This window comes from Nicotiana tomentosiformis, chromosome 2, assembly GCF_000390325.3.
Source record: "Nicotiana tomentosiformis chromosome 2, ASM39032v3, whole genome shotgun sequence".
NCBI lineage: Eukaryota > Viridiplantae > Streptophyta > Magnoliopsida > Solanales > Solanaceae > Nicotiana > Nicotiana tomentosiformis.
Window position 1 is genome coordinate 68,799,457 of NC_090813.1, and position 27,875 is coordinate 68,827,331.

Sequence of the window (27,875 nt, forward strand, 5' to 3'; positions counted from 1 at the left end):
ATGGCTAATTTTTCGGTCTCACAGTTGCAGCAAATAATTGAGATGATTGGGAAGCTTCATGAGAAGATCGACGTGATAAAAGCGGAGTCTTTGCAGTGGAAAGAAGGTATGGACCGCTTTGCTGCAAAGAAAGAAACTGCTCGAGCCCAGTTATCATCGGTCGAAACCCAACTTCAGAGAATGAAGGAAAAAGGCCTGGTTCAAGCAAGAAAAATAGAGGAGCTCGAGCCTCGGTTGGCCTCTGTACTTGCCAAGGCCGAATTTGATGCCGAAAAGGCGAAGGCCGATGCGGATGTACTCGTGGCCGTCTATCGGGCCGATGCTGAAGCCGCCCAGGTCCAGGCAAGAGAGGCAGCCGAGACCGCCGATACTCGAGAAAATTGGGTCGTTGAACTTGCTAGGTTCCGATCTCGGAGGGAAACCCTCGAGGAGATCCATGCTCGTGGTTTCGATCTCGCTGAAGAGATAAAAAGGGCCAAAGAACTCGAAGCCGATGCTGAAGCCCTGGTTTCCGATGACGATGATGATGACAATGATGATGATGATGGGAATAAGAGCGGATCCGAGAATGGGGGAGCTCGATAGAGAAGAGACCACTCCTGAGGATGACCAGGAAGCTTAGCCCTTAATTTTTACGTTGTAATCAATCATGTAGACAATTTTTGTATATAGACAATTTTGCCGACTTGCTTCTGTTTTGTGAAGATTTTATTCATGCCTTATGAATGTTTTAACAAGGATTTAAACAACTTAATCAAATTTGGACTTCGTAGCCTCTATAATCAAGCGAGTGCTTATTCAAACTTGAAGTGATGTAGCCCTTAGGCTTATTAGTTGAGTCAATGATTTGAGCTTGAAGAAATATATCCCGTAGGGGTAATGGTCGAGTGAATGATTCAAACTCGAAGTAATGTAGCCCGTAGGCGTAATGGTCGAGTGATTGCTTGATCGAACTCGAAATAAAAGTAGCATGTAGGCTTAGTAGTCGAGTGAATGATTTGAACTAGAAGTAATGTAGCCCGTAGGCATAATGGTCAAGTGAGTGCTTGCTCGATCTCGAAATAAAAGTAGCCCATAGGCTTAGTAGTCGAGTGAATGATTCGAACTCGAAATAAAATTAGTTGTACGCTTAGTAGTCAAGTGAATGATTCGAACTCGAAGTAATGTAGCCCGTAGGTATAATGGTCGAGTGAGTGCTTGCTCGAACTCGAAATAAAAGTAGCCCATAGGCTTAGTAATCGAGTGAATGATTCGAACCTGAAATAAAAGTAGCCTGTAGGCTTAGTAGTCGAGTGAATGATTTGAACTCGAAGTAATGTAGCCCGTAAGCGTAATGGTCGAGTGAGTTCTTGATTGAACTCAAAATAAAAATAGCCCATAGGCTTAGCAGTTAAGTGAATGATTCGAACTCGAAGTAATGTAGCCCGTAGGCGTAATGGTCGAGTGAGTGCTTGCTCGAACTCGAAATAAAAGTAGCCCGTAGTCTTAGTAGTCGAGTGAATGATTAGAACTCGAAGTAATGTAGCCCGTAGGCGTAATGGTCGAGTGAGTGCTTGCTCGAACTCGAAATAAAAGTAGCCTGTAGGCTTAGTGGTCGAGTTTATCTTAATTATGTTCGCATAATAAATCTCCAAATAGAGGATTGTTTCTTGGATATAAGATGTTGGCAAAGAGGAGAACTCTCTTTGCAATTCACTATACATGTGTTTATGTTTCGCATCTGGGTTCGGACCAACTACATGAGCATGGTTCGTTTTGACCATTTGGCTCTTACAACTTTTCCTATTGGAAGCCCGTTGTTGCGAAATAACTTTCTTGCATCAGAACTTGATATATTTGAGGGCTAATACCCCCTCCCCCCCAGTATTCGAGGTCGATTGTAAAGAGGCCTCAGATACTGTTGTAAGCGCAGCACGATCATTGGTTGCCTCATTAAAAACCTTGCAGAAAAAACCCATTTGGGATAAAAACTGGTCTAAGGGAAAAAGAGTGCAATGCGCGCTTTCAGATCTTAAGGCTTCGTACTGAAGGATTCATTTAGCTCCTGATCGGACTTCTGCAGGTGTCAATTTTGAAATGTAAATGAATATGGGAGGGTCGTACCTTAGTAGAAGTATCGTTTTAGATGTGACACGTTCCAATTGCTTGATAATTGTTTGCCGTTTATAATGCCGAGCTTGTATGATCCCTTTCCGACATTCTCGAGAACCTGATATGGTCCTTTCCAGTTCGGTCCTAGTTTTCCTTCGTTAGGATTTCGGGTATTGAGGGTGACTTTCCTTAGAACTAAGTCTCCGGGCTTGAAATGGTGGATCTTGGTTCTTCGATTATAATATCTTTCAATTCGTTGCTTTTGGGCGGCCAATTGGACGAGAGTAGCTTCTCGTTTTTCGTCTGATAATTCGAGGCTAGTGTTCATAGCCTTGTTATTTGATTCTTCTGTCGTGTATCGAAATCTGGTACTGGGTTCACCGTCTTCGACTAGTATCAATGCTTCGGACCCATATACTAAGGAGAACGGGGTTGCCCCCTACTGGATTTTGACGTCGTTCGATATGCCCAAAGGACTTCGGGTAAGACTTCTCTCCACTTTCCTTTAGCGTCGTTCAGCCTCTTCTTTAGGTTTTGAATGATAGTTTTGTTCGTTGATTTGGCATGTCCGTTCCCACTGGAGTGATACGGTGTTGATAATATCTTTCTTATTTTGTGATCTTCGAAGAATTTCGTCACTTTGCTGCCCACAAACTGTTTCCCATTGTCACATACTATTTCGGCGGGTATCCCGAATCGGTATACGATATGATCCCAGATAAAGTCTATAACTTCTCTCTCTCTTACTTTCTCGAACGCCTGCGCTTCAACCCATTTAGATAAATAGTCAGTCATAAATAAAATAAATTTAGCTTTACATGGGGTCGATGACAGAGGGCCGACGATATCCATTCCCCATTTCATGAATGGCCATGGGGATAGGACTGAGTGAAGTTGCTCTCCGGGTTAATGGATCATTGATGCAAACCTTTGACATTTGTCACATTTTCGAACAAATTCCTTCTCATCTTTGCCCATATCGATCCAATAATACCCTGCCCTGATTATTTTTCGGACTAATAGATCGGCACCAGAGTGATTCCCACAAGTGCCCTCATACACCTCACGTAATATGTAATCGGTATCTCCCGGACACAAGCATACTGACAATGGTCCATCGAATGTCCTTCGGTATAGTATTCCATCTGAAGACAACGTGAATCGGGCAGCTTTAGTCCGTAGGGCCCTTGAATCTTTAGGGTCCGATGAGAGCTTTTCGTTCTATAAGTATTCAATATAATTATTTCTCCAATCCCAGGTTAAGCTCGTAGAATTTATCTTGGCGTGACCTTCTTCGATCACGGATCTCGAGAGTTGAACGACAGTCCCCGAGCTCAAGTCACCTTCCTCGATCGATGATCCCAAATTCGCAAGTGCATCAGCCTCACTGTTTTTCTCTCATGGAACATGCTGTAAAGTCCATTGTTTGAAATGGTGCAAAGTGACACGTAGTTTGTACAAATACCTTTGCATTCTATCTTCTCGAACTTCGAAGGTTTTGTTTACTTGACTTACCACCAACAAAGAGTCACATTTGGCTTCAATGACTTCTGTTCCCAAGATTTTAGCTAGCTCGAGACCTAAAATCATGGCCTTATACTCAGCCTCGTTGTTAGTCAACCTGGTAGTTTTAATAGATTGCCTAATAGTGTTACCCGTGGGTAGCTTTAAAACTATGCCTAGCCCGGACCCCTTCACATTCGAAACCCCGTCCGTAAAAAGGGTCCATACCCTCGATGACGTACCCGATTTCAACAGGAGTTCTTTTTCGACTTCGGGTATGAGGGTTGGCTTGAAATCGGCCATGAAGTCTGCTAAAATTTGAGACTTGATGGCTGTGCGGGGTTGATATTTAATATCGTACCCACTGAGTTCGACGGCCCATTTGGCAAACCGGCCTGATAGTTCAGGCTTGTGCAAAATATTACGAAGTGGGTAAGTCGTTAATACGCATATGGGGTGACATTGAAAGTATGGTCGTAACTTTCTAGAGGCACTTATCAGTGCAAGCGCCAATTTTTCTAGGTGCGGATATCTAGTTTCTGCTTCCCCTAAGGTTCGACTTATATAATAAATGGGAAATTGCGTACCTTGCTCTTCCCGAACTAGGACACCGCTTACTGCGATTTTCAATACTTCCAAGTATAAGCAAAGTTTTTCGTCTGTTTTTGGAGTGTGAAGTAGTGGTGGCCTCGACAGATATTGTTTTAGTTACTCTAATGCCTGTTGGCATTCCAGGGTCCAAGCGAAATCGTTCTTCTTTTTTAGTAGGGAGAAAAATTTGTGACTTCGATCTGATGATCTCGAAATGAATCGGCCTAAGGCCGCAATCCGTCCCGTTAACCTTTGTATAGCTTTCACGCTGTCCACGATGGTGATGTCTTCGATGGCCTTGATTTTATCAGGGTTAATCTCGATTCACCAATTTGACACCATGAAGCCGAGGAACATTCCTGATCCGACCCCGAAGGCACATTTTTCAGGGTTGATCTTCATGTTGTATTTCCTCAAAATCTCGAACGTTTCCTGCAAATGGGTCAGATGGTCCTCTGCGTGCAAGGACTTAACTAGCATGTAATCAATATAAACTTCCATTGATTTACCTATTTGTTCTTCGAACATTTTATTTACTAAGCATTGGTAAGTAGCCCCTACATTTTTTAGCCCGAAGGGCATCACATTATAAACAAATGTTCCATATTTGGTGATAAATGAAGTCTTTCCCTGGTCCTCCGGGTTCATCTAGATTTGATTATACCCGGAATAGGCATCGAGAAAAGTGAGGATCTCATGACAGGCCGTGGCATCGATCATGCGATCGATGTTGGGCAGCAGAAAAGAATTTTTGGGGCACGCTTTGTTTAAATCCTTATAGTCCACACACATTCTGAGTTTGTTCCCTTTTTTAGGCACTACAACTATATTGGCTAACCATTCAGGATATTTTACCTCCCGAATGGACCCTATCTTGAGAGGTTTGGTTACCTCGTCTTTTATGAATGCGTGTTTTACCTCGGACTGGGGTCTTCTCTTTTGCTTCACCGGTATGAACTTAGGGTCCAAGCTTAGCCAATGCGTCGTTATGTCCGGTGGGATCCCTGTTATATCTAAATGGGACCAGGCAAAGCAATCAATGTTATCGATAATAAATTGAATAAGTTTCAAACTGAGTTCGGGGCTCAACCCCATTCCCAGGTATACTTTTCGTTCGGGCCAGTGCTCGATTAGTGTGACTTGCTCCAGTTCCTCAATTGTTGATTTGGTGGCATCGGAGTCATCGGGAATCACGAAGGATTGAGGGATTCTATGATCATCATCTTCTTCGATCTTCTGGTTATCTGGTTGGGTCGAAGCCGATGTCTATGATTTCTATTTGGTATCTTGTTCCCCTTCTAAGCCCGATCCCTTTATTGGTGAAGGCAAGGATATTTGTTTCGCTTCCTCGACGGCGAACATTTCTTTTGCAGCTGGTTGTTCTCCGTACACTATTTTGACTCCTCTCGATGTTGGGAATTTGAGGACCTGGTGCAGGGTCGAAGGTACAGCTCTCATATTGTGGATCCATGGCATTCCGAAAAGGGCGTTGTATCTCATGTCGCCTTCGATCACGTGAAACTTCATTTCCTGGATGGTTCCGGCCATGTTTATTGGTAGAATTATCTCGCCCTTGGTGGTTTCACATGCCATATTGAATCCGTTTAAAACCAGGGTTGCGAGTACGATCTGGTCCTGCAGGTCGAGCTGTTCTACGACCTTCATTCTGATAATGTTGGCCGAGCTACCTGGATCAATCACACGCTTAACTTTAGTTTTATTCATCAGTACGGATATTACCAGTGCATCGTTATGAGGTTGTATGACCCCTTCTGCATCTTCATCATTGAAGGACAAAGTTCCTATGGGTGTGTAATCTTGAGTTCGAGATCGCTTTTCTCTCACAATCAATGTTTTAGTGCGTTTAAGCATTTGTCCCTGAGGGGTATCAGCGCCGCCGATGATCATGTGAATGACGTGCTGTGGTTCTTCTTGTTCGTTTTGCTTGCCGAAATCCCTATTTTTAAAATGGTTCTTCGCCCTATCGCTCAAAAATTCCCGAAGGTGCCCTTTGTTAAATAACCGGACTACTTCCTCTCTTAGTTGCCTCCAATATTTCGTTCTGTGGCCATGGGTGCCATGATATTCACACATTTGATTAGGATTACTCTGGGCAGGATCGTTCTGCATGGGTCGAGGCCATTTAGTGTCTTTGATGCATCCGATAGCCGATACGATGGCGGATGCATCAACGCTGAAGTTATATTCTGATAACCGAGGTGCTTCCTTAGATCTGGCAGGCCTATCAAAACTACTTCTGTTTATCACCCCCCGAGACCCTTGACCTCGATCACTTTTGTTATTTTGCCTGAGGTTATGTCTCGATTCACTGACTTAGTGGCTTTCGTTGTACGGTTGGTATCGATCCCAATCGGACCTCGTTCCCCGATTAGCATCCCTTCGAACAGCGGGTTCAGACCCCAATTGATCATCTTCGACCCTAATTTTCGATTGGTACCAATTGTGCACATCGGCCCATGTGATGGCTGGGTATTCGATCAGGTTATGCTTTAATTGTCGTGAAGCCGTCGAACTTCGCTCGTTCAAACCTTGAGTGAAAGCCTGAATAGCCCAATCGTTTGTGACTGGTGGCAAGTCCATTCGTTCCATTTGAAAACGAGATACGAACTCCGTCAGCATCTCGTTATCCTTTTGTCTTACCTTGAAGAGGTTTGATTTCCTTGTTGCGACTTTTATGACGCCGGCATGTGCTTTCACAAAAGAATCTGCTAACATGGCGAATGATTCGATAGAATTTGGCGGTAGGTTGTGATACCAAATCATTGCCCCCTTCGAGAGGGTCTCTCCGATTATTTTTAGCAACACAGATTCGATTTCATCATCTTCTAGATCATTGCCCTTGATGGCACATGTGTAAGAAGTGACGTGCTCGTTGGGATCGGTCGTTCCGTTATATTTGGGAATTTCGGGCATACGGAAGTTTTTGGGGATTGGTTTCGGGGCTACGCTTGAGGGAAAAGGTTTTTGCATGAATTTTTTCGAATCTAACCCTTTTATCATTGGTGAAGCTCCCAGGATCTGATCGATCCTAGAGTTATAAGTTTCTACTTTTTTATCGCTGGCTTCGACTCGTTTTGTGAGTTCCTCGAGAAATTTAGCAATTTCGGGAGTAGTCCCCTATTCTTGCTCATTTGACTTTACTATGGCTGATTCCGTTCTGTGGGTGATTTCTCGGGGTGGATTGGGCTCCGGCCTGCTTTGTAGCTGGGCTTGGCTCTGCAACTGAGCTATTGCTGCCTGTTGGGATTGCAACATTTCGAAAATCATATGCAAGCTAACGTCGTTTTCCTCGACGTTGTGGGTATCTCGAGCTGCAGAACGAATTCCACCATGGATGCTATTCTCGGGTTCAGCATGTAGGTTCGCCTCGATGGCTACATGCGAATTGATATCAATTGGCGCTCCAATTCGAGCTCCAACGGAGTTCACAAGTGGTCTTTCAGTACTGGGTGCCAGGTTATTGTTTTCATCTTAAAGACCGGCCCCGTTATCGATCGGTGAAGCCATTTGATTGATGGTTAGTCTTAGCTAATCCGAAATTCAAGATATTTTCGAAAACAAGTGCAAAGCACAATGGCGTGTTTTTTCAGATTCACATCAAATAACCATTGTTATCCTTAGCCCCACGATGGGCGCCAAACTGTTTACCTGAAAAACAGATAGAGTTGAATTTATTCGTAGTTCTAAGGATATGTGATATAGCTCAATACAAACTGTAAGAATAAAAGGAAATATCAAATATGGATCGCAGAGAAGACAAAATAAACACTGTTGTAATGAAAGCGATTTTTGGGGATTAAGCAAGATGAATCAGTTTATGAGGCTTAAAAGAATAACTCTTGAATATAAGAGAATATGGTGCTTCAATTACAATGTGAGCTCCAAACATTGTCCAGCCAGAAATGATAAAAACTCCTCTTTATAGTAGAGGGGTCTTACTTTAAATATAATTAAAAAATACTCTGTGAGATATCCATGATAAACCAGCTTTTCCACAATTCCTGCCAAGATTCTCTCATCTTAGTGGGATTGCAACGGCTTTTGTCAGTGAGTCCGATCTGACTCGGGCTCTTGATCTCGGCTTGAGTCCGATTCTAACTCGAGCTCTCGATCTTTGACTTAAGCTCGATTCTGACTCGGACCCATGAATTGATTCAGGGTCAATGTTGGTTGGTCTCTGGATCATGAGCTTGATAGATTTACTCTCCATCATAGTTCGATTTGGATTCGAACTCGGTAACAATATCGAACTCGACATTGATCGACCCCCTGAGTTCGAAGCTTGCTTGTTCCATCTTCGGAACCCATCTCGAAGTTGCACTTCGATCGATTATCATTCGAACTCGATTAGACGTGCGAAGGCCGAAATCTATTTTGACCGTATACAATAACATAGACTGTTTTGCTTGGTCCCATTTAGACATGGCAGGGATCCCACCGTCGATAACAACGCACCTGCTAAACTTGGACCCTAGGTTCAAATCGGTGAAGCAAAAAAGAAGACCTCAGTCCGAGGTGAAACACGCATTTGTAAATGATGAGGTAACTAAACTTCTCAAAATAGGATCAATTCGGGAGGTAAAATATCTCAAGTGGTTATCCAACGTAGTTGTAGTCCCTAAAAAGGGGAACAAACTTAGAATGTGCATAGATTATAAAGATCTAAACAAAGCATGCCCCAAAGATTCTTTTCCGCTGCCTAGCATCGATCGCATGATCGATGCCACAGTCGGCCACGAGATCCTTACTTTTCTCGATGCGTACTCCGGGTACAATTAAATTCGAATGAAACCGGAGGACCAGGAAAAGACTTCATTTATCACCAAGTACGGAACCTATTGCTATAATGTAATGCCATTCGGGATAAAAAAATGCAGGAGCTACTTACAACACCTAGTGAATAAAATGTTCGAATAACAAATAGGTAAGTCGATGGAAGTTTACATTGATGACATGCTAGTTAAGTCCCTGCACGCAAAGGGCCATTTGACTCATTTGCAGGAAACGTTCAAGATCTTAAGGAAATACAACATGAAGCTCAACCCCGAGAAATGTGCTTTTGGGGTTGGATCGGGAAAGTTCCTTGGTTTCATGGTATCGAATCGGGGAATCGAGATCAACCCCGACAAAATTAAGGCCATCGAAGACATCACCATCGTGGATAGCATGAAAGCAGTGCAAAGGCTGACTGGGCAGATAGCTGCCTTAGGCCGATTCATTTCGAGGTCATCAGATCGAAGCCACAAATTCTTCTCCCTACTCAAAAGGAAGAACGATTTCGCCTGGACCCCGTAATGCCAACAGGCACTAGAACAATTGAAGCGGTACTTATCAAGCCCACCACTACTTCACACTCCGAGGACAGATGAGAAGTTGTACTTATACTTGGCGGTAACGAAAATTGCGCTAAGTGGCGTCCTAATTCGAGAAGAGCAAGGTACACAGTTTCCTATTTATTATGTAAGTCGGACCTTAGGGGAAGCAGAGGCTAGATACCCTCACTTAGAGAAATTAGCACTTGCACTAGTAAGCGCCTCTAGAAAGTTAAGACCATACTTTCAATGTCACCCCATACGCGTTTTGACCACTTACCCACTTCGCAATATTTTGCACAAGCCCGAACTATCGGGTCGATTGGCCAAATGGGACGTCGAACTCAGTGGGTACAATATCGAATATCAACCTCGTACGACCATCAAGTCCCAAATTTTAGCGGACTTCGTGGCCGATTTCACGCCAACCCTCGTACCCGAAGTTGAAAAAGAAATCTTGTTAAAATCGGGTACGACGTCAGGGGTTTGGACCCTCTACACAGATGGTGCTTCAAATGTGAAGGGGTCTGGGCTTGGCATCGTACTGAAACCTCCCACATGTGGCATTATTAGACAATCCATCAAAACCACTAAATTAACTAACAATGAGGCCGAGTACGAGGCCATGATTGCAGGTCTCAAGCTAGCTAAAAGCCTGGGAGCAGAGGTCATTGAAGCCAAATGTGACTCTGTACTAGTGGTAAACCAAGTATACAAAACTTTCGAGGTTCGAGAAGATAGGATGCAAAGGTATTTGGACAAATTACAGGTAACTCTACACCGTTTTAAAGAATGGACCCTACAACATGTTCCTCGAGAACAAAACTGTGAGGCCGACGCACTCGCAAATTTGGGGTCATCGGTCGAGGAAGATAAGATCGACTCGGGGACTGTCGTTCAGCTCTCGAGATCCGTAATCGAGGATGGAAATGCCGAAATAATTCCACGAGCTTAACCTGAGATTGGAGGAATAAGTACATTGAATATTTAAAGAACGGAAAACTCACATCGAACCCTAAAGAATCGAGTGTTCTACGAACCAAGGCTGCTCGATTCACGTTGGTTGAAGATGGAACATTATACAGAAGGACGATTGACGGACCACTGGCGGTATGTTTAGGACAAGGAGACACCGATTATGTTTTACGAGAGGTTCATGAAGGCACTTGTGGAAACCATTCTGGCGCCGAACCATTAATTCGCAAAATCATCAGAGCAGGGTACTATTGGGATAGCATGGAGAAGGATACTAAGGAGTTCGTTCGAAAATGTGATAAATGTCAAATGTTTGCACCGTTGATCCACCAACCCGGAGAGCAGCTTCATTCGGTCATTTCTCCATGGCCATTCATGAAATGGGGAATGGATATCGTCGGCCCTCTACCATCGGCCCCAGGTAAAGCTAAATTCATTCTGTTTATGACTGACTATTTCTCTAAATGGGTTGAAGCACAGGCATTCCAAAAGGTGAGAGAAAAAGAGGTTATAGATTTCATATGGGACCACATCGTGTGTTGATTTGGGATACCAGCAGAAATAACATGCGACAGTGGTAGACAGTTTATCGGCGGCAGAGTGACGAAATTCATCGAAGACCATAAAATAAAAAGAATACTATCTACACCATATCATCCTAGCGGGAATGGACAGGCCGAATCAACGAACAAGATTATCATCAAAAACATAAAGAAAAGATTGAACGAAGCTAAAGGAAAGTGGAGAGAAATTTTGCCCGAAGTCCTTTGGGCATATCGGACAACATCCAAATCCAGTACAAGAGCAACCCCATTTTTCCTAGTGTATGGATCCGAAGCCCTAATTCCGGTCGAAGTCGGGGAACCAAGCGCAAGGTTCGGACATACATCGGAAGAATCGAACTACAGGGCAATGAATACTAGCCTAGAATTATTAGATGAAAAACGAGAGGCGGCACTGGTTCGAATGGCTGCACAAAAACAACGAATTAGGAAGAACCAACCTCTGCCATTTCAAGGCTGGGGACCTGGTCCTAAGGAAGCTCACTGTTAACACTCGAGATCCTAATGAAGGGAAGCTCGGCCCAAATTAGGAAGGACCCTATCAAGTCCTCAATATAGTCGGGAAGGGGTCTTATAAACTTGGAGCAACGGATGGAAAACCGTTATCAAACAATTGGAACATATCGCTTCTCAAACGATATTACTGTTAAGGTATGATTTTCTCCTATATCATCTATATACGTACATTCAACACTAACTCATTGTAGGAATTCGACGAAAAACATCAAGACCTCTGGTTTCAAAGCACGCGTTGTACTCTTTTTCCCTCAAGTTCGACTTTTATCCCAAATGGGTTTTTCCGACAAGGTTTTTAACGAGACAACAACTATGTGCTACCTGGGGACAAATCAATAGTATCTGAGGCTCCTTCATAATCAACCTCGAATACTGGGGGGCTACCAAGCGAATAAATCAAGTCCGACATAAGAAAGTTGTTCCATATCAAATTCATGACAAACAAGGTCTCGATAGAGAAAAGTGTAAGGGCCAAATGGTCAAAACGAACCATGCCCACGTAGTTTCGCTCGGACTCTGGCACAAGATACAAACACATGTGTAATGACTTATAAAGGAGAACTTATTTTTCAGATATCTCACACTTTGAAAAGATTTTCCTGCTTCATGATTCAAACGGGCTTAAAGGCCAACCACCATCAAAGGGATTTTTGATAGCGGTCATAAAAGGCCTACGAGCTAAGATATTCTGAGTTCGAGTTCGAAACAATCACTCACTCAAATTAAAGTCGAAGGGCTATCTTACTTCGAGTTCGAGCAATCACTCACTCATTCATAAAAGGCCTATGGGCTAAGATATTCTGAGTTCGAGTTTGAAACAATCACTCATTCAAATTAAAGCCTAAGGGCTATCTTACTTCGAGTTCAAGTAATCACTCACTCGGTCATAAAAGGCCTACGGGTAAAGATATTTTGAGTTCGAGTTCGAAACAATCACTCACTCAAATTAAAGCCTAAGGGCTATCTTACTTCGAGTTCGAGCAATCACTCACTCAGTCATAAAAAGCATACGGGCTAAGATATTCTGAGTTCGAGTTCGAAACAATCACTCACTCAAATTAAAGCCTAAGGGCTATCTTACTTCGAGTTCGAGCAATCACTCACTCGGTCATAAAAAGCCTACGGGCTAAGATATTCTGAGTTCGAGTTCGAAACAACCACTCGCTCAACTATTAAAAGCCTAAGGGCTATCTTACTTCGAGTTCGAAACAATCACTCGCTCAATTATTAAAAGCCTACGGGCTGAGATATTCTGAGTTCGAGTTCGAAACAATCACTCACTCAAATTAAAACCTAAGGGCAATCTTACTTCGAGTTCGAGCAATCACTCACTCGGTCATAAAAGACCTACGGGCTAAGATATTCTGAGTTCGAGTTCGAAACAATCACTCACTCAAATTAAAGGCTACGAAGACCGAATTCGATAAAATCACCTAAATCCTCATAAAAGCATCCGCAAGACATAAATGAAATCTTCACGAAGCAAGGCAGTAAAAGATAAAGATATTTGTATAGATATACATGGGTGGTTTACACAAATAAATGCAACATAGAAGAAGCTAAGGGCTAAGCTTCTAGGTTATCATCGAGAGCAGTCTCTTCTCCACCGGGATCCCCCCCATCTTCGGACCCGCTCTTGCTACCATCATCATCATCATCATCATCATCATCATCATCATCGCCATCAGAAGCCAAGACTTCAGCTTCAGCTTCGAGATCTTTAGACTTTTTTATCTCTTCAGCAATGTCGAAACCTCGAGCGTGTATCTCCTCGAGGATCTCCCTCCGAGACTGACACTTAGCGAGTTCGGTAATGTGCTAAGAGTGTCGGCAGTATCCGGTGTCTCTCTTGCCTCCATCTGAGCAGCCTAGGCATCAACCCGATACATGGCAATGGACTTGTCCGCCATGACTTTCGATGACTCAACCTCCGCCTTGGCCTCAGCAAGCCATGTTTCAAGCTCCTCGATCCTCTTGGCCTGAGCCGAACCCTTTTGCTTGACGCTTCGAAGCTGAACATTGGCCGATAATAATTTGGCCAAGATGGTTTCTTTTTCTGCAGCCAGGCGGTCGATAGTCTCCTTCCACCGGTTACATTCAGCCTTGATTTGATCGACTTCTTACCGAAGTAACCCGATCATTTCAACCATTTGCTGCAGCTGAGATAACGAAGGGTTAGCTTCCACAGTTGGGTCAAACCCATACTCTAACAGAACGAGGCTCACCTGCTTATCTAGTTCGGCCTCTTCTCCACGAGCCTTAGCTAAATCTGCTTGGAGGTCCTTTATAGCCTCGTCCTTTTAGCTGCAAAGAAGCCGCAGGGCATCTCTCTCCCCCGAGACCTTCTGAAGCTCGACCTCACACTGGCTGAGGTCGACTCGAAACCTGCTAATGGCATGCACAGTAGGGAAAAAACACAAGTCAAGTTTGGAAAAGAACGAAAAAACCAAGCACAGTAAAATCATTACACGAGAAATGAAACGTTGGGCCTCTTCTAGGAGAAGAGAAGCGTCACCAATGTCAGAGGCATCATCGACTCCAGTAAAGCAATCCCAAAAAGGGTAGCCTACACTAGAGCCTCCGCCCATATCGGGGGGTCTTCAATTCTCGAGCTTCCTTTAACGCCTCCTCAGAAAAATTTTGAAGAGAAAGCAAATGACCCACTGTTATAGTCCCAAATGAATCGCTCGGGACGCTCTGATCGAGACTCGGAGTACCGGAACCGACCCCGACAGGTATAGCCGCCATCGGCTCAGAAGGTCTGGCAACCTCGATAGCTTTCGCAGATCGGATCACCAAATCTGAGGCATCTTCTTCTTCTTTTTTCTCTCAATCGTTGGACCGAGTCCGTCGAAAGAGCGATTGCCTTCCTCCTCACCCTTCGAGTTTTGGGCTTGGGGTCCTCTAACCAAGAGATAACTTTTCGCTTCTTATCTTTCCCCAGTTCCGGGACCGGGGACTTAGTTCCTTCCTCACCACTCGAAGGCCTCAAAACGGCATCCTTGGTTACACCTGCATGAAAGGAAATCGGTAACGAATGGAGCATAAAAAACATTTCGAAGAACACGAGAAGTGACCTTTACCGTGATTCTTGGCCTCCCATCTACCTTTTGCCAAATCACGCCAAGCGCGTTCGGCATAAGAGGAAGTCGAGGCTAACTTTCGAACCCAATCCTCGAGGTCGGGTACCGCTTGTGGCATCCAAGGGGCAGTTGTATATCGGAGAAAGACATCAGATAAAATCGGAGAAAGATACAAAAAGCAATGTCTCATGAAAACCACTTACGGTCGAAATTCCATTCCTCGGGGAATGACATCTTCTCTTCCGGAATAAGGTCACGGGTCCTCACCCGGATATAACGGCCCATCCAACCCTGATCCTTGTCTTCATCGATGCTCGACATCAAAGCCTTCGATGCCCGACGATGAAGCCTAATTAGTCCTCGAAAGATTTGAGGCCGATACAATCGTATGAGGTGATTTAGGGAAAAATCTAGCCCCCCGACCTTGTTGGAGAAGAAACGAAGTAAGGTTACTATACGCCATAGAGAAGGATGAATTTGACCGAGGGTGACCTGATATCTTTTGCAAAAATCAATGATCACTGGGTCGACGGGACCCAACGTGAAGGGGTAAGTGTAAACACTTAAAAACCCCTCCACATGAGTGATGACACTCTCTTCGGGAGATGGAATTTGTAACACAACCTCGGAACCCCAGTTGCAGTCTTTCCTCACAGCCTCGAGATGATCCTCCATTATCGAGCACGTGTACATCGACACATACTCACATCGACCCAGAATAGACGAAGGATTCTCAACCTTAAAATCAATCTTCAGAGTACACGGACCAGGAACATACTCATGGGGAGGCGGCTCCACCGGCGCCTTATCGTCGGACGGTCATGAAGAAGAAGCTTTCTCCTTCTGAGGTACAGTTTTCGAAGTTTTCGCCGTTGATGTAAGAGAAAGAAAAGCGAAGGAAGATAAAAGGTTGATGGTGCCAAACGCTGATGAAGGTGGCTCTACAAGCGGCGAAATAGAGGCGGAAAGAGTAAGAAAATTTGGGAGATTGAAGATGTAAAAGTGGTAAATGATAAATGGAAGGGCTATTTAAAGGTTTATACTGTGGCGGTTCAATGTCAGCGGTGACCGACCACCGTCTGACGTGCATTAATACCTTGAAAGACTAAATCGACGGGACAGCTATCACATATGTCACGAACGAGCCCAGTGAAAACGTCAGCTTATAATCCGATCGAGCCGTCGAAAATCATATCGCTTCTCACCACATTCTTCCTGAGAAACGAGGGGACTATCTGAATACGGTCGAAATAGATTTCGGCCTCCGTGCGTTTGATCGAGTTCGAATGATAAGTGATCGAAGTGAGAGCCCGAGACGAGTTCTGAGGATAGTGCATACAAGCCTCAAGCTCCAAGACCGATCGAGGAATCGACTCGGTATCATTGTTAAGCCCATGATCAAATCGAACCGCAAGGCAAAGAGAAGGTTGTCGGAAATGCACAGGCCGATTGACACTCACCCCGAATGTCGAACTCGAACTCAAGGCCGAGGGCTCGACCCTAACCGAGTTCGAGCCAGTATTGAGCTCGAGCCAGTATCGAGCTCGCAGACAGGAGTCGTTGCAACCGCACTAGGGGAGAGAATCTTGGCAGAAATCGAGGAAGGGACAATTTATCATGGGTTCTCCATTATATATTGTTTATTATAAATAATAGTAAGATCCCTCTACTATAAAAGGGGGAATCCTTGTAAACACAGTGGAGACATTGTAAGAAAAGACTACTTTTGTTTATTGAAGAATAAATCTCTTAAGCTTGTTTTTTACTCAACATACTCATTCTCCTAGTTCAATAATTTATATCTCATTTCTATAGCCAAGAATCCAAACATTTCCACTTCTGCATACGATTTATGTCAGGCTATATCGCATAGCCTTAGAACTACTTATAAATTCAACTATATCCGATTTTTCGGGTAAATATAGATGAATTTGTATTTCTTAAAATTTTGTGTTTAGTGGTTTTATAATCGAAGTGCATATGAAACCTTTATTTTAAGTGACATATAAATTTTAAAGGGAAGAAAGTATAATAAACGGAAGAGACATGTCAAACGTGAGGCAGGAGCCGAGAAGGGAAGCACATCGAAAGTCGTAGGTAAAAGAAAAAATACATACACTGATAATTTTTTATGCTATCAAAGAGAATGATATACAATGTCGTAATTTCTAGTCGGAGTGAACTTTGGAGGGGAAAAAAAGAGCTTCTTTCGCGTTCGAATTTATTTAAAGGATCAAGAGCGCTCAACAATGCATTTTAAAATGGTAATTGGAAACTTTATCTCTACTAACTTCAAAACTTCTTGGCTTTCTAATTTATCTACTCAAAGCATCAAGACTCGAGCTAAACACTTTTTGCACTAATCCGTATATTTATATAAAACAGGGCCTAAGACAAGATGATTTGGCACTCTATGATTAGAGAAGCCATTTATTTTTTTTCCACAATAAAAAGTTTCTTAAGTAAATTTTCAATTAAAGGGTACGGCGTTTAACAAACGTTTTTTCTTTCTTTCGTTTCTTTCGCATTCAAGAGTTAATCAGAATGGGAAAAGAGATTTGATCATTGGTTATATATAAAACTTTCGTCTTGCTTAAAACCAACTTCTTAGTTAGCTAAATATTAAATATATAACATGGTTCAGTAAAACCAAATCAATATCAAAATTGGATTGAACACTCAATCCAAAAAAAAAACACTTTTCTTTTCCTTTAAATCAATTTCTATGGCCAGAAAAAAAAACAATTTCTATGGTATCAACTTATTTTATAATTCTATTTATTTTCTTTCCTTTTTGTGCTATGTGTTAGTAGGGGAATGAAGTCTTGGCTCCAAGCATAGAAAATTTTATCTCTTCTATCTAAACTTATGTTATTAAAAAATTATTTTTAAATTCGCTAATATACCGCGCACTTTTTGAACTAATATTGAAGAAAAATGGAAACTTTATCTCCACTAACTTCAGAAGGTAAAGTATCACCATTCACCAGAGCGTGCATCTGTAAAAATTTGTTGTTGCAATATATATCTTACATAGTAACCCACCGATCAGTGTGCTCTTCTTGATCAAACTTGATTATTAATATTCTTCATCTTGATTTTTTAAGTCACTGTGTGTTTCTTCTGTTAATAAATTTAATAATCGAAGTGATATTTTGTGGACGAAGATTAGTATGCTATTGAATAACATGAGGGGACTGAGCTTCAAGATTATTGTTTACCCGAAAAATCGGATAACGTTGAATTTATGTATGGTTCTAAGGGTAAGTAAATTCCTTTGATCTGAAGATAACAATACACGTATTTATGGTGCAAAATAGAAAATGATGAATAAAGATATACTTAGTGAGCTTTAGAAAGATAAACACAATGAATTCTTAATCCCCCGGGAAGATGTCTTCTATTACAATCTATCTTGCCTTTTATAGCCAAGGATCACTACTTTATCTATAGCAACATAATGGAATAATATTACTAGTGGAGGACCCATGATGGTGTGTCTCCTCCTTAATTCCCGCCAAGATTCTCTCCTTTGGTGCGGTTGTAACAGCTTTTTGTCTGTGAGCTCGATACCGACTCGAGCTCGGTGTCGGATCGGAACCTCGGCCTTGGTTTCGAGCTTGGTGATCACTTTCGGGCATCGATGTTCGGGACCTGTATCGGTCGATGTTACCTCGGTCGATTCGGACGCCCCGAGCTCGACGCCCCCATCTCGAAATTCGTTCGGGTTCTCCATGAAGATACCCCTTGACTGAGATGCCATCCTCGATCAATCTTCATGATCGAGGATCGGTTTTAAAAGTATACAGATAGCCCCCTCGTTTCTTGGAAAGGAGATGACGAGAAACGATGTGATTTCCCTAAGGTTCGATCGAATCAATGATGACGTTTCTATCGACTTTGACTATGACATGCGTGATAGTTGTCCCATCGATTTGGTTTTATCGAGGCATTTAATGTGTGTCAGTCGGTGGTCGGCCACCGCTAGAAACGAATCGCCATGCCTTATAAATAGTTTTCCCATATAATATTTTCCACTTTTGTGCTTCCTCTTTTCCCAAATTCCCTTTGATTATTTTCTCTATTTCGTTGCTTTAGTGCCGCTTATACCAGAGTTTTGGTGTTGTCCCCTCTTTCACCTTCCTTTGCGACTTTTTCTTCTCATATTGATGCCGAAAACTTCAAAAATCGTACCTCACAAGGAGAAAGCTTCCTCCTCACGGCCGTGTGATGATAAGGCGCCGACAGAGCCATCCGTTCAAGATTATATTCCCGGCCCGTGTATTTTAAAAACTGATTTTAGGGTGGAGAACCCTTCGTCCGTTCCGGGTCGGTGTGAGCACGTATCGATGTATACGTGCTCTATAGCGGAGGTTCACCTCGAGGCCGTCAGAAAAGACTGCGGCTGGGGTTCTGAGGTTGTGTTACAAATCCCATCCTCTGATGAGAGCGTCACTACCTACGTGGAGGGATTTTTAAGTGTTTACACATATCCCTTTACGTTGGGAGCTGTCGATCCCGTGATTTTTTATTTCTGCAGGAGATATCAGGTCACCCTCGGCCAAATTCATCCTTCCTTATGGCGTATAGTCATCTTATTGCGTTTCTTCTCTATCAAAGCTGGAGGGTTGGATTTTTCTCTAAACCACCTTATACGACTGTATCGGCCTCAGATTTATCGTGGACTAATTAGGCTACATCGTCGAACATCGAAGGCTTTGATGTAGAGCATCGATGAAGATAAGGATCGAGGTTGGATGGGTCGATATATTCAAGTGAGGACTCGTGATCTTATCCCGGAGGAAAAGATGTCGTTTCCTGAAAAATGGAATTTCGACCGTAAGTGATTCATGTTTGCTTTTCGTGTCTTTTTCCATTTTTGTTAATATTATTTTATGATGTCCAGCTGCACCTTGGATGCCACAAGCTGTGCCTGATCTCGAGGATTGGGTTCGAAAGTTAGCCTCGACTTCATCATATACCGAGCGCGCTTGGCGTGATTTGGCTAAAGGTAGATGGGAGGCCAAGAATCATGGTGAGGTTTGGTTCCTGTTTCCCTCCAGGTATATTCTGCGTTCATTTCGTTATCGATTTTTCCTTTGTATATAGGTGTAACTAGGGATGCCATTTTGAGGCCTTCGAGTGGTGATGAAGGAAACAAGTCCTCGGTCCTGGAACAGGGAAAAGAAAAGAAACGAAGGGCTTCCTCTCGGCCGGAGGACCCTAAGCCCAAAACTCGAAAGGTGAGGAGAAAAATCATTGCCCTTTCGATCGACTCGGTCCAACGACTGAGGGAGGAAGAAGAAAAAGAAGAAGAAGAAGATAGCTCCTCGGCTTTGGTAGTCCGACCTACGGAGGCAGTCGAGGTTGCTAGAGCTACTGAGCCGATGGCGGCCGTGCCCATCGGGGTTGGTTCCGAAGACCTAAGTCTCGATCGGAGTACTCTGAGTGATTTGCTCGGGGCAATGGCAATGGATCATTCACCTTCTCTTCCGTCTTTTTCTGAGGAGGCGTTGAAGGAGGCTCGAGAGCTGAAGACTCCCGATATTGGTGTTGGCTCAGGTGCAGCGGATCCTTTTAAGGATTGTTTTACTGGTGTTGATGACAGTTCCGATATCGGTGATGCTTCTCTTTTGTTAGAGGAAGCTCAGCGTTTTATTACTCGGGTAATGATTCTTCCATACTTGGCTTCTTTGTTCTTTTCCATACTTGACGGTTCCGATATCGGTGATCCTTCTTTGTTTTATTGGTGTTGATGACAGTTTCTAACTATGCAGGCCATCGGTAGGTTTCGAGTTGATCTTAGCCAGTGTGAGGCCGAACTCTGGAAGGTCCTAGGTGAAATAAATGACCTTCGGCTTCTTTGTAGCAAAAAGGAGGAGGCTATAAAGGATCTTCAAACGGATTTGGCTAAGGTTCGTGAAGAAAGGGTCGAGCTCGATCAGCAAGTGAGCCTCGTTCTGTTAAAGTATGGATTCGACTCGACTGTGGAAGTTAACCCTTCGTTGTCTCAGTTGCAGCAAAAGATCGAGAAGATTGGGCTACTTCGAGAGGAGGTCGATCAAATCCGGGCCGAATGCAACCAGTGGAAGGAGACTATTGACCGCCTGGCAGCGGAGAAAGAAAACATCTTAACAAAGTTATTATCAGCCGACGTTCAGCTTCGAAACGTCAAGCAAAAGGTGTCAGTTCAGGCTAAGAAAATCGATGAGCTTGAGATACGACGTGCTGAGGCTAAGGCAGAGGTTGAGTCGTCAAAAGTTTTGGCGGATAAGTCTATTGCTGTATATCGAGCTGATGTTGAGGCCGCTCAGGTGGAGGCCCGGGAAGCGGCGAAGATTGCCGATGCGCGAGCTCATTGGGTTGCCGAACTTTTTAAGTGTAGATCTCGGAGGGAGACCCTCGAGAAGATACATGCTCGAGGTTTCGACCTTACCGAAGAGGTAAGAAAGGCAAAAGAGCTTGAAGCGAAAGCTGAAGCCTTGGCTTCTGATGATGATGACGATGATAACGATGATGGTAGCAAAAGCGGGTCCGAGGGTGGGGAAGACCCCGACCCAGAAGCTTAGAGTCTAATTCTCTATATCTGTAAATTAATTACGTAGGCAATTTTGTATATATATAACAAGGTCAATTTTGATCGATCAGATTTGGAGTGACGTTTTGCTTGTTGAGTTGATGATAATGTGGTAGTTAACGTAAACTCTGAGTAAACGTAGCTTTTTCAATGTTTCAAACTCAATTGGGTCCTTGTTCGAACTCGGCAGCCCGTAGGCTTTAACATTTGAGTGTTTATTTCGAACTCGATATAGAAGTAGCCCGTGGGCTTAATATTCGAGTGTTTATTTCGAACTCGAGATAATGTGGTAGCCCGTAGGCTTAATATTCGAGTGATTATTTCGAACTCGAGATAATGTGGAAGCCCGTAGGCTTAATATTCGAGTGATTATTTCGAACTCGATGTTGAAGTAGCCCGTAGGCTCAACGGTCGACTGAGTATTTCGAACTCAATATAGAAGTAGCCCGTAGGCTTAATATTCGAGTGTTTATTTTGAATTCGAGATAATGTGGTAGCCCGTAGGCTTAATATTCGAGTGATTGTTAATTCTGGTTGCATAATAAATCTCAAGTCATTGTACATATGTTTTGGGGCAATCTATATGAGCATGGTTCATTTTGACCATTTTGGCTCTTACAATCTTTCCTCTATTGTTGTGAGAAGACTTTGTTGCATCTGAACTCGATGTATTTGAGGGTCTGGTGCCCCCCTCCCCCCCCGGTATTCGAGGCCGTTCGGGCTAAGGTTCGAAAGCCTCGGATACTGTTTTAAAAGCGCAGCACAATCGATGGTTGCCTCATTAAAAACCTTGCCGCAAAACCCCATTTGGGAAAAAACCGGTCTAAGGAAAAAAGAGTGCAACACGTGCTTTTGAGTAAAAGAATACTTCTGTTCTTTTTTCGAACTTCTGTACGGGACAGTTGAATAAATATGGGAAAGGTCGGACCTTAGCAGTAGTACCGTTTTAGATGTGATACATTCCAACTGCTTGATAGCTGTTTGCCGTTTATGATGCCGAGCCTGTATGATCCTTTCCCAAAGTTCTCGAGCACCTGGTACGGTCCTTCCCAATTTGGTCCTAGTTTTCCTTCGTTTGTATTCCGAGTATTGATGGTGACTTTCCTTAACACCAAGTCCCCTGGCTTGAAGTGGCGAAGTTTAGTTCTTCGATTGTAATACCTTTCGATTCGTTGCTTTTGTGCGGCCAACCGGATGAGGGCAGCTTCTCGTCCTTCGTCCGATAATTCAAGGTTGGTGTTCATAGCCTCGTTATTTGATTCTTCCATCATGAATCGAAATCTGGGACTAGGCTCTCCGACTTCGACTGGTATCAATGCCTCGGAGCCATATACTAAGGAGAATGGGGTCGCCCCTGTACTGGATTTCGATGTTGTTCGGTATGCCCAAAGGACTTCGGGCAGGATTTCTCTCCATTTTCCCTTAGTGTCGTTCAATCTCTTCTTCGGGTTTTGAAGAATAGTTTTGTTTGTTGATTCAGCTTGTCCGTTTCCGCTGGGGTGGTACGGGGTTGCTAGTATCCTTCTTATTTTGTGGTCTTCGAAGAATTTTGTGATTTTGTTGCCAATGAATTGCTTCCCATTATCACATACTATTTCGGATGGTATCCCGAATCGGCATATGATATGATCCCACAAAAAGTCGATAACCTCTTTTTCTCTTACTTTCTCGAACGCCTGCGCTTCAACCCATTTAGAAAAATAGTCAGTCATAAACAAAATAAATCTGGCTTTACCTGGGGTCGATGGTAGGGGCCGACGATGTCCATTCCCCATTTCATGAATGGCCATGGGGATAGGACCGAGTGAAGTTGTTCTCCGGGTTGATGGATCATTGGAGCAAACCTTTGACATTTATCGCACGTACGAACAAATTCTTTTGCGTCTTTGCCCATATCGATCCAATAATACCCTACTCTGATCACTTTTCGAACTAACATGTCGGCACCGGAGTGATTGCCACAAGTGCCCTCGTGTACTTCCCGGAGGATGTAATTGGTATCTCCCGGACCTATGCATACCGCCATCGGTCCATCGAATGTTCTTCGATATAACGTTCCGTCCGCAGTCAAAGTAAATCGAACAGCTTTAGTTCGAAGGGTCCTGGACTCTTTGTGGTCTGAAGGGAGCTTTCCGTTTTTTAAGTATTCAATATACTTGTTTCTCCAATCCCAGGTTAAGCTAGTAGAATTTATTTCGGCGTGCCCTTCTTCGATTACAGATCTTGAAAGTTGAACGACAGTTTTCGAGTTCAAATCATTCACCTCGACCGATGATCCCAAATTAGCAAGCGCATCGGTCTCGTTATTCTGTTCTCGTGGAACATGTCGTAGACTCCATTGTTTGAAATGGTTCAAAGTGATAAGCAGTTTGTCCAAATACCTTTGCATTCTGCCTTCTCGAACTTCAAAGGCTTTGTTTACTTGACTCACCACCAGCAAAGAGTCGCAATTGGCCTCAACGACCTCCGCTCCCAAATTTCTAGCTAGCTCGAGACCTGCAATTATGGCTTCATACTCGGCCTCGTTGTTAGTTAACCTGATAGTTTTAATAGCTTGCCTAATAATGTTACCTGTGGGAGATTTTAAAACTATGCCTAGTCCGGACCCCTTTAAGTTCGAAGCTCCGTCCGTAAAGAGGATCCATGCCCTCGTCGATAAATTTGATTTTAACAGTAGTTCTTTTTCGACTTCGGGTACGAGGGTCGGCGTGAAATCGGCCACGAAGTCTGCTAAAATTTGAGACTTGATGGCCGTTCGAGGTCGATATTCGATATCATACCCGTTGAGTTCGATGGCCCATTTGGCCAATCGGCCCGATAGTTCAGGCCTATGTAAAATATTACGACGTGGGTAGGTGGTTAATATGCTTATGGGGTGGCATTGGAAGTACGGTCGTAACTTCCTAGAGGCGCTAATCAGCGCAAGCGCCAATTTTTCCAAGTGCGGATATCTAGTTTCCGCTTCCTCTAAAGTCCGACTTACGTAGTAAACAGGAAATTGCGTACCTTCCTCTTCTCGAACCAGGACACTGCTTATGGCGACTTCTGATACTGCCAAGTACAGGTAAAGTTTTTCGTCGGTTTTTGGAGTGTGCAGCAGTGGTGGGTTCGATAGATATCGTTTCAGTTCTTGTAACGCTAGTTGGCATTCCGGTGTCCAAGCGAAGTCGTTCTTCTTTTTGAGTAGAGAGAAAAATTTGTGGCTTCGATCTGATGATATCGAAATGAATCGGCCTAAGGCTGCTATTCTTCCTGTTAACCTTTGTACAGCTTTCACGCTGTTCACGATGGTGATGTCTTCAATGGCCTTGATTTTGTCTGGGTTAATCTCGTTTCCCCGATTTGACACCATGAAGCCAAGGAACTTACCCGAGCCGACTCCGAAAGCACATTTTTCGGGGTTGAGCCTCATGTTGTATTTCCTCAGAATATCGAATGTTTCCTGCAAATGGGTCAAATGGTTCTCTGCGCGCAGGGACTTGACTAGCATGTCATCAATATAGACTTCCATTGATTTACCTATTTGTTCTTCGAACATTCTATTAATTAGGCGTTGATAAGTAGCTCTTGCATTTTTTAGCCCAAAGGGCATTACGTTATAACAATATGTTCCATATCTGGTCACAAACGAAGTCTTTTCCTGGTCTTCCGGGTTCATCTGGATTTGATTATACCCGGAATAGGCATCGAGAAAAGAAAGGATCTCGTGGCCGGCCGTGGCATCGATCAAGTGATCGATGTTGGGAAGTGGATAAGAATCTTTGGGGCATGCTTTGTTCAAGTCCTTGTAGTCTATACACATTCTAAGTTTGTTTCCCTTTTTAGGCACTACGACCACATTGGACAACCATTCGGGGTATTTTACCTCTCTAATGGATCCTATTTTGAGCAGTTTAGTTACCTCATCTTTTATGAATGCGTGCTTCACCTCCGATTGGGGTCTTCTTTTTGCTTCACCGGTCTGAATCTAGGGGACACACTTAGTCGATGTGTCGTTATGTCCGGCAGGATTCCTGTTATATCTAAATGGGACCAAGCAAAGAAATCGATGTTATCGATAAGAAATTGAATGATTTTCTTCCTGAGTTCGGGGCTCAAACCCCTTCCCAGGTATACCTTTCGTTCGGGCCAGTGTTCGATCAAAATGATTTGCTCCAATTCCTCAATAGTTGATTTGGTGACATCGGAGTCATCGGGGGTCACGAAGGATCGAGGGATCCACTTATCATTATCTTCTTTGATGCTCTGCTTATCTGGCTGGGTCGAGGCCGATGTCTTTGGTTGCTATTTGGCGTTCCAGTCTTCGACTGTGCCTCATTTTGAACCCGATCCATTCACCGGCGAAAACGAAGATGTTGGTTTTGCTTCCTCGACGGAGAACATTTCCTTTGCGGCTGGTTGTTCTCCATACACTATTTTGACACCTGTCGGTGTTGGGAATTTGAGGACCTGGTGTAGGGTCGAAGGTACAGCTCTCATGTTGTGGATCCACAGCCTTCCGAAAAGGGCGTTATATCTCATATCGCCTTCGATCACGTGAAACTTTGTTTCCTGAATTGCTCTGGCGACGTTTATCGGTAGGGTTATCTCGCCTTTGGTGGTTTCGCATGCCATATTGAATCCGTTTAAAACCAAAGTTGCGGATACGACCCGGTTTTGTAGGCCGAGCTGTTTTACGACCTTCGATCTGATGATATTGGCCGAGCTACCTGGATCAATTAACACACGCTTAATTTTAATTTTATTCATGAGTACAGATATTACCAGTGCATCGTTATGGGGTTGGATGATTCCCTCTGCATCTTCATCATTGAACGATAAAGTCCCTGAGGGAGTGTAATCTTGAATTCGAGATCGCTTTTCCCTCACAATCGACATTTTAGTGCGTTTGAGCATAGGTCCCTGAGGGGTATCGACGACGCCGATGATCATGTGAATGATGTGCTGTGGTTCTTCTTCTTCGTTTTGCTTGCCGAAGTCCTTGTTTTTAAAATGGTTCTTCGCCCTATCACTCAAAAAATTCCCTAAGGTGCCCTTTGTTGAACAAGCGGGCTACTTCCTCTCTTAATTGTCTGCATTCTTCCGTTTTGTGACCATGGGTGCCATGATACTCGCATATTTGATTGGGATTCCTTTGGGCTGGATCGGTCTGCATGGGTCGAGTCCATCTGGTATCTTCGATGCGTCCGATAGCCGATACGATGGCGGATGCATCGATGTTGAAGTTATATTCCGATAATCGAGGAACTTCTATAGGATCGGCATATTTATCAAAGCCTTTCTTGCTCATAAGTCCCCGAGAATTTTGCCCCCGATCATACCTACGGTTATTCCTAACTGTCTCATGTGCCGAACCGTGGTTCACCCGATCTGTGATGTACGACTGGTATCGGTCTCTGTTTGACCTTTGTTCTCTGTTGGTTTCCTTCATAATTTTAGTGGTTGCGCGGTTCTGACGCGTGGGTTCATACGGAAATCCCAATTGATCATCTTCGACCCTGATTTTCGATTGATACCGATTGTGTATATCCGCCCAAGTTATTGCAGGGTATTTGATCAAGCTTTGTTTCAGCCGACGTGATGCTGTCGAACTCAGTCCGTTCAACCCTTGGGTGAAAGCTTGTACGGCCCAGTCGTCTGTGACTGGTGGCAAATCTATGCGTTCCATTTGAAACCGGGATACGAATTCCCTCAGTATTTCGTCACCCCTTTGTTTTACTTTGAATAGATCCGATTTCCTCGTTGCGACCTTTATGGCACCAGCATGTGCTTTTACGAACGAATCTGCTAACATGGCAAAAGAATCGATAGAATTTGGTGGCAAGTTGTGATACCAGATCATTGCTACTTTTGCGAGGGTCTCTCCGAACTTTTTCAATAATACGGACTCGATCTCATCGTCTTCCAAATCGTTGCCTTTGATGGCACATGTATAGGAGGTGAGATGTTCGTTAGGATCGGTCGTACCATTATATTTGGGAATTACGGGCATACGGAACTTTTTTGGGATCGGTTTCGGGGCCGCGCTCGATGGAAAAGGATTTTGTATGAATTTCTTCGAATTCAGCCCTTTCATCATGGGCGGAGCCCCCGGGATCTGATCGATCCTAGCATCATATGTTTCGATTTTTTTGTCGTTGGCTTCGACTCGTTTTGTGAGTTCCTTGAGCAGTTTAGCAATTTCAGGAGCGGTTCCTGATTCTCGCTCATTCGATTTCACTGTGTCGGGCTCCGTTCTGGGGGTTACTTCTCGAAGAAGTGGATTGGAGTTTGGATTACTTTGCATATGAGTTTGGCTCTGCAACTGAGCTATCGCTACTTGTTGGGCTTGTAGCATATCGAAAATCATACGCAAGCTGACCCCGATTTCCCCCGTGCTGTGGGTGTCTCGGGCTATGGGTCGAGCGCCACCCTGAACGCTTCTTTCCTGCTCGGAACGCTGATTCGCTTCTAGAGCTATTTGTGAATTGATATCTACTGGTACTTCGGCTCGGATTTCGGGTTCCTCGATTCGAGCCTCATTTCCGTTGTTGGGTAGCCTTTCGGCCACGGGCACCAAGTTGTTGGTTTCATCCTAAAGGCCGGCTTCGAGGTCGATTGGCAGAGCCATTGCTGGTATGAAGTTGTAAGCTGGAGTGTACTG

At 43.8% G+C, this 27,875-nt stretch overlaps 1 protein-coding gene across 1 annotated transcript; it reads left to right on the forward strand.

Annotated features, from left to right (window-relative positions):
- Nucleotides 1-26,734, forward strand: LOC138904992 (autophagy-related protein 23-like). Its single transcript, XM_070193488.1, has 6 exons — nt 1-106; nt 19,562-19,666; nt 19,765-19,898; nt 20,166-20,321; nt 20,433-20,969; nt 26,672-26,734. Exons 1-6 carry the CDS (start codon nt 1-3, stop codon nt 26,732-26,734), a joined length of 1,101 nt encoding a protein of 366 aa, XP_070049589.1.
- Nucleotides 26,735-27,875: the final 1,141 nt, after the last annotated feature.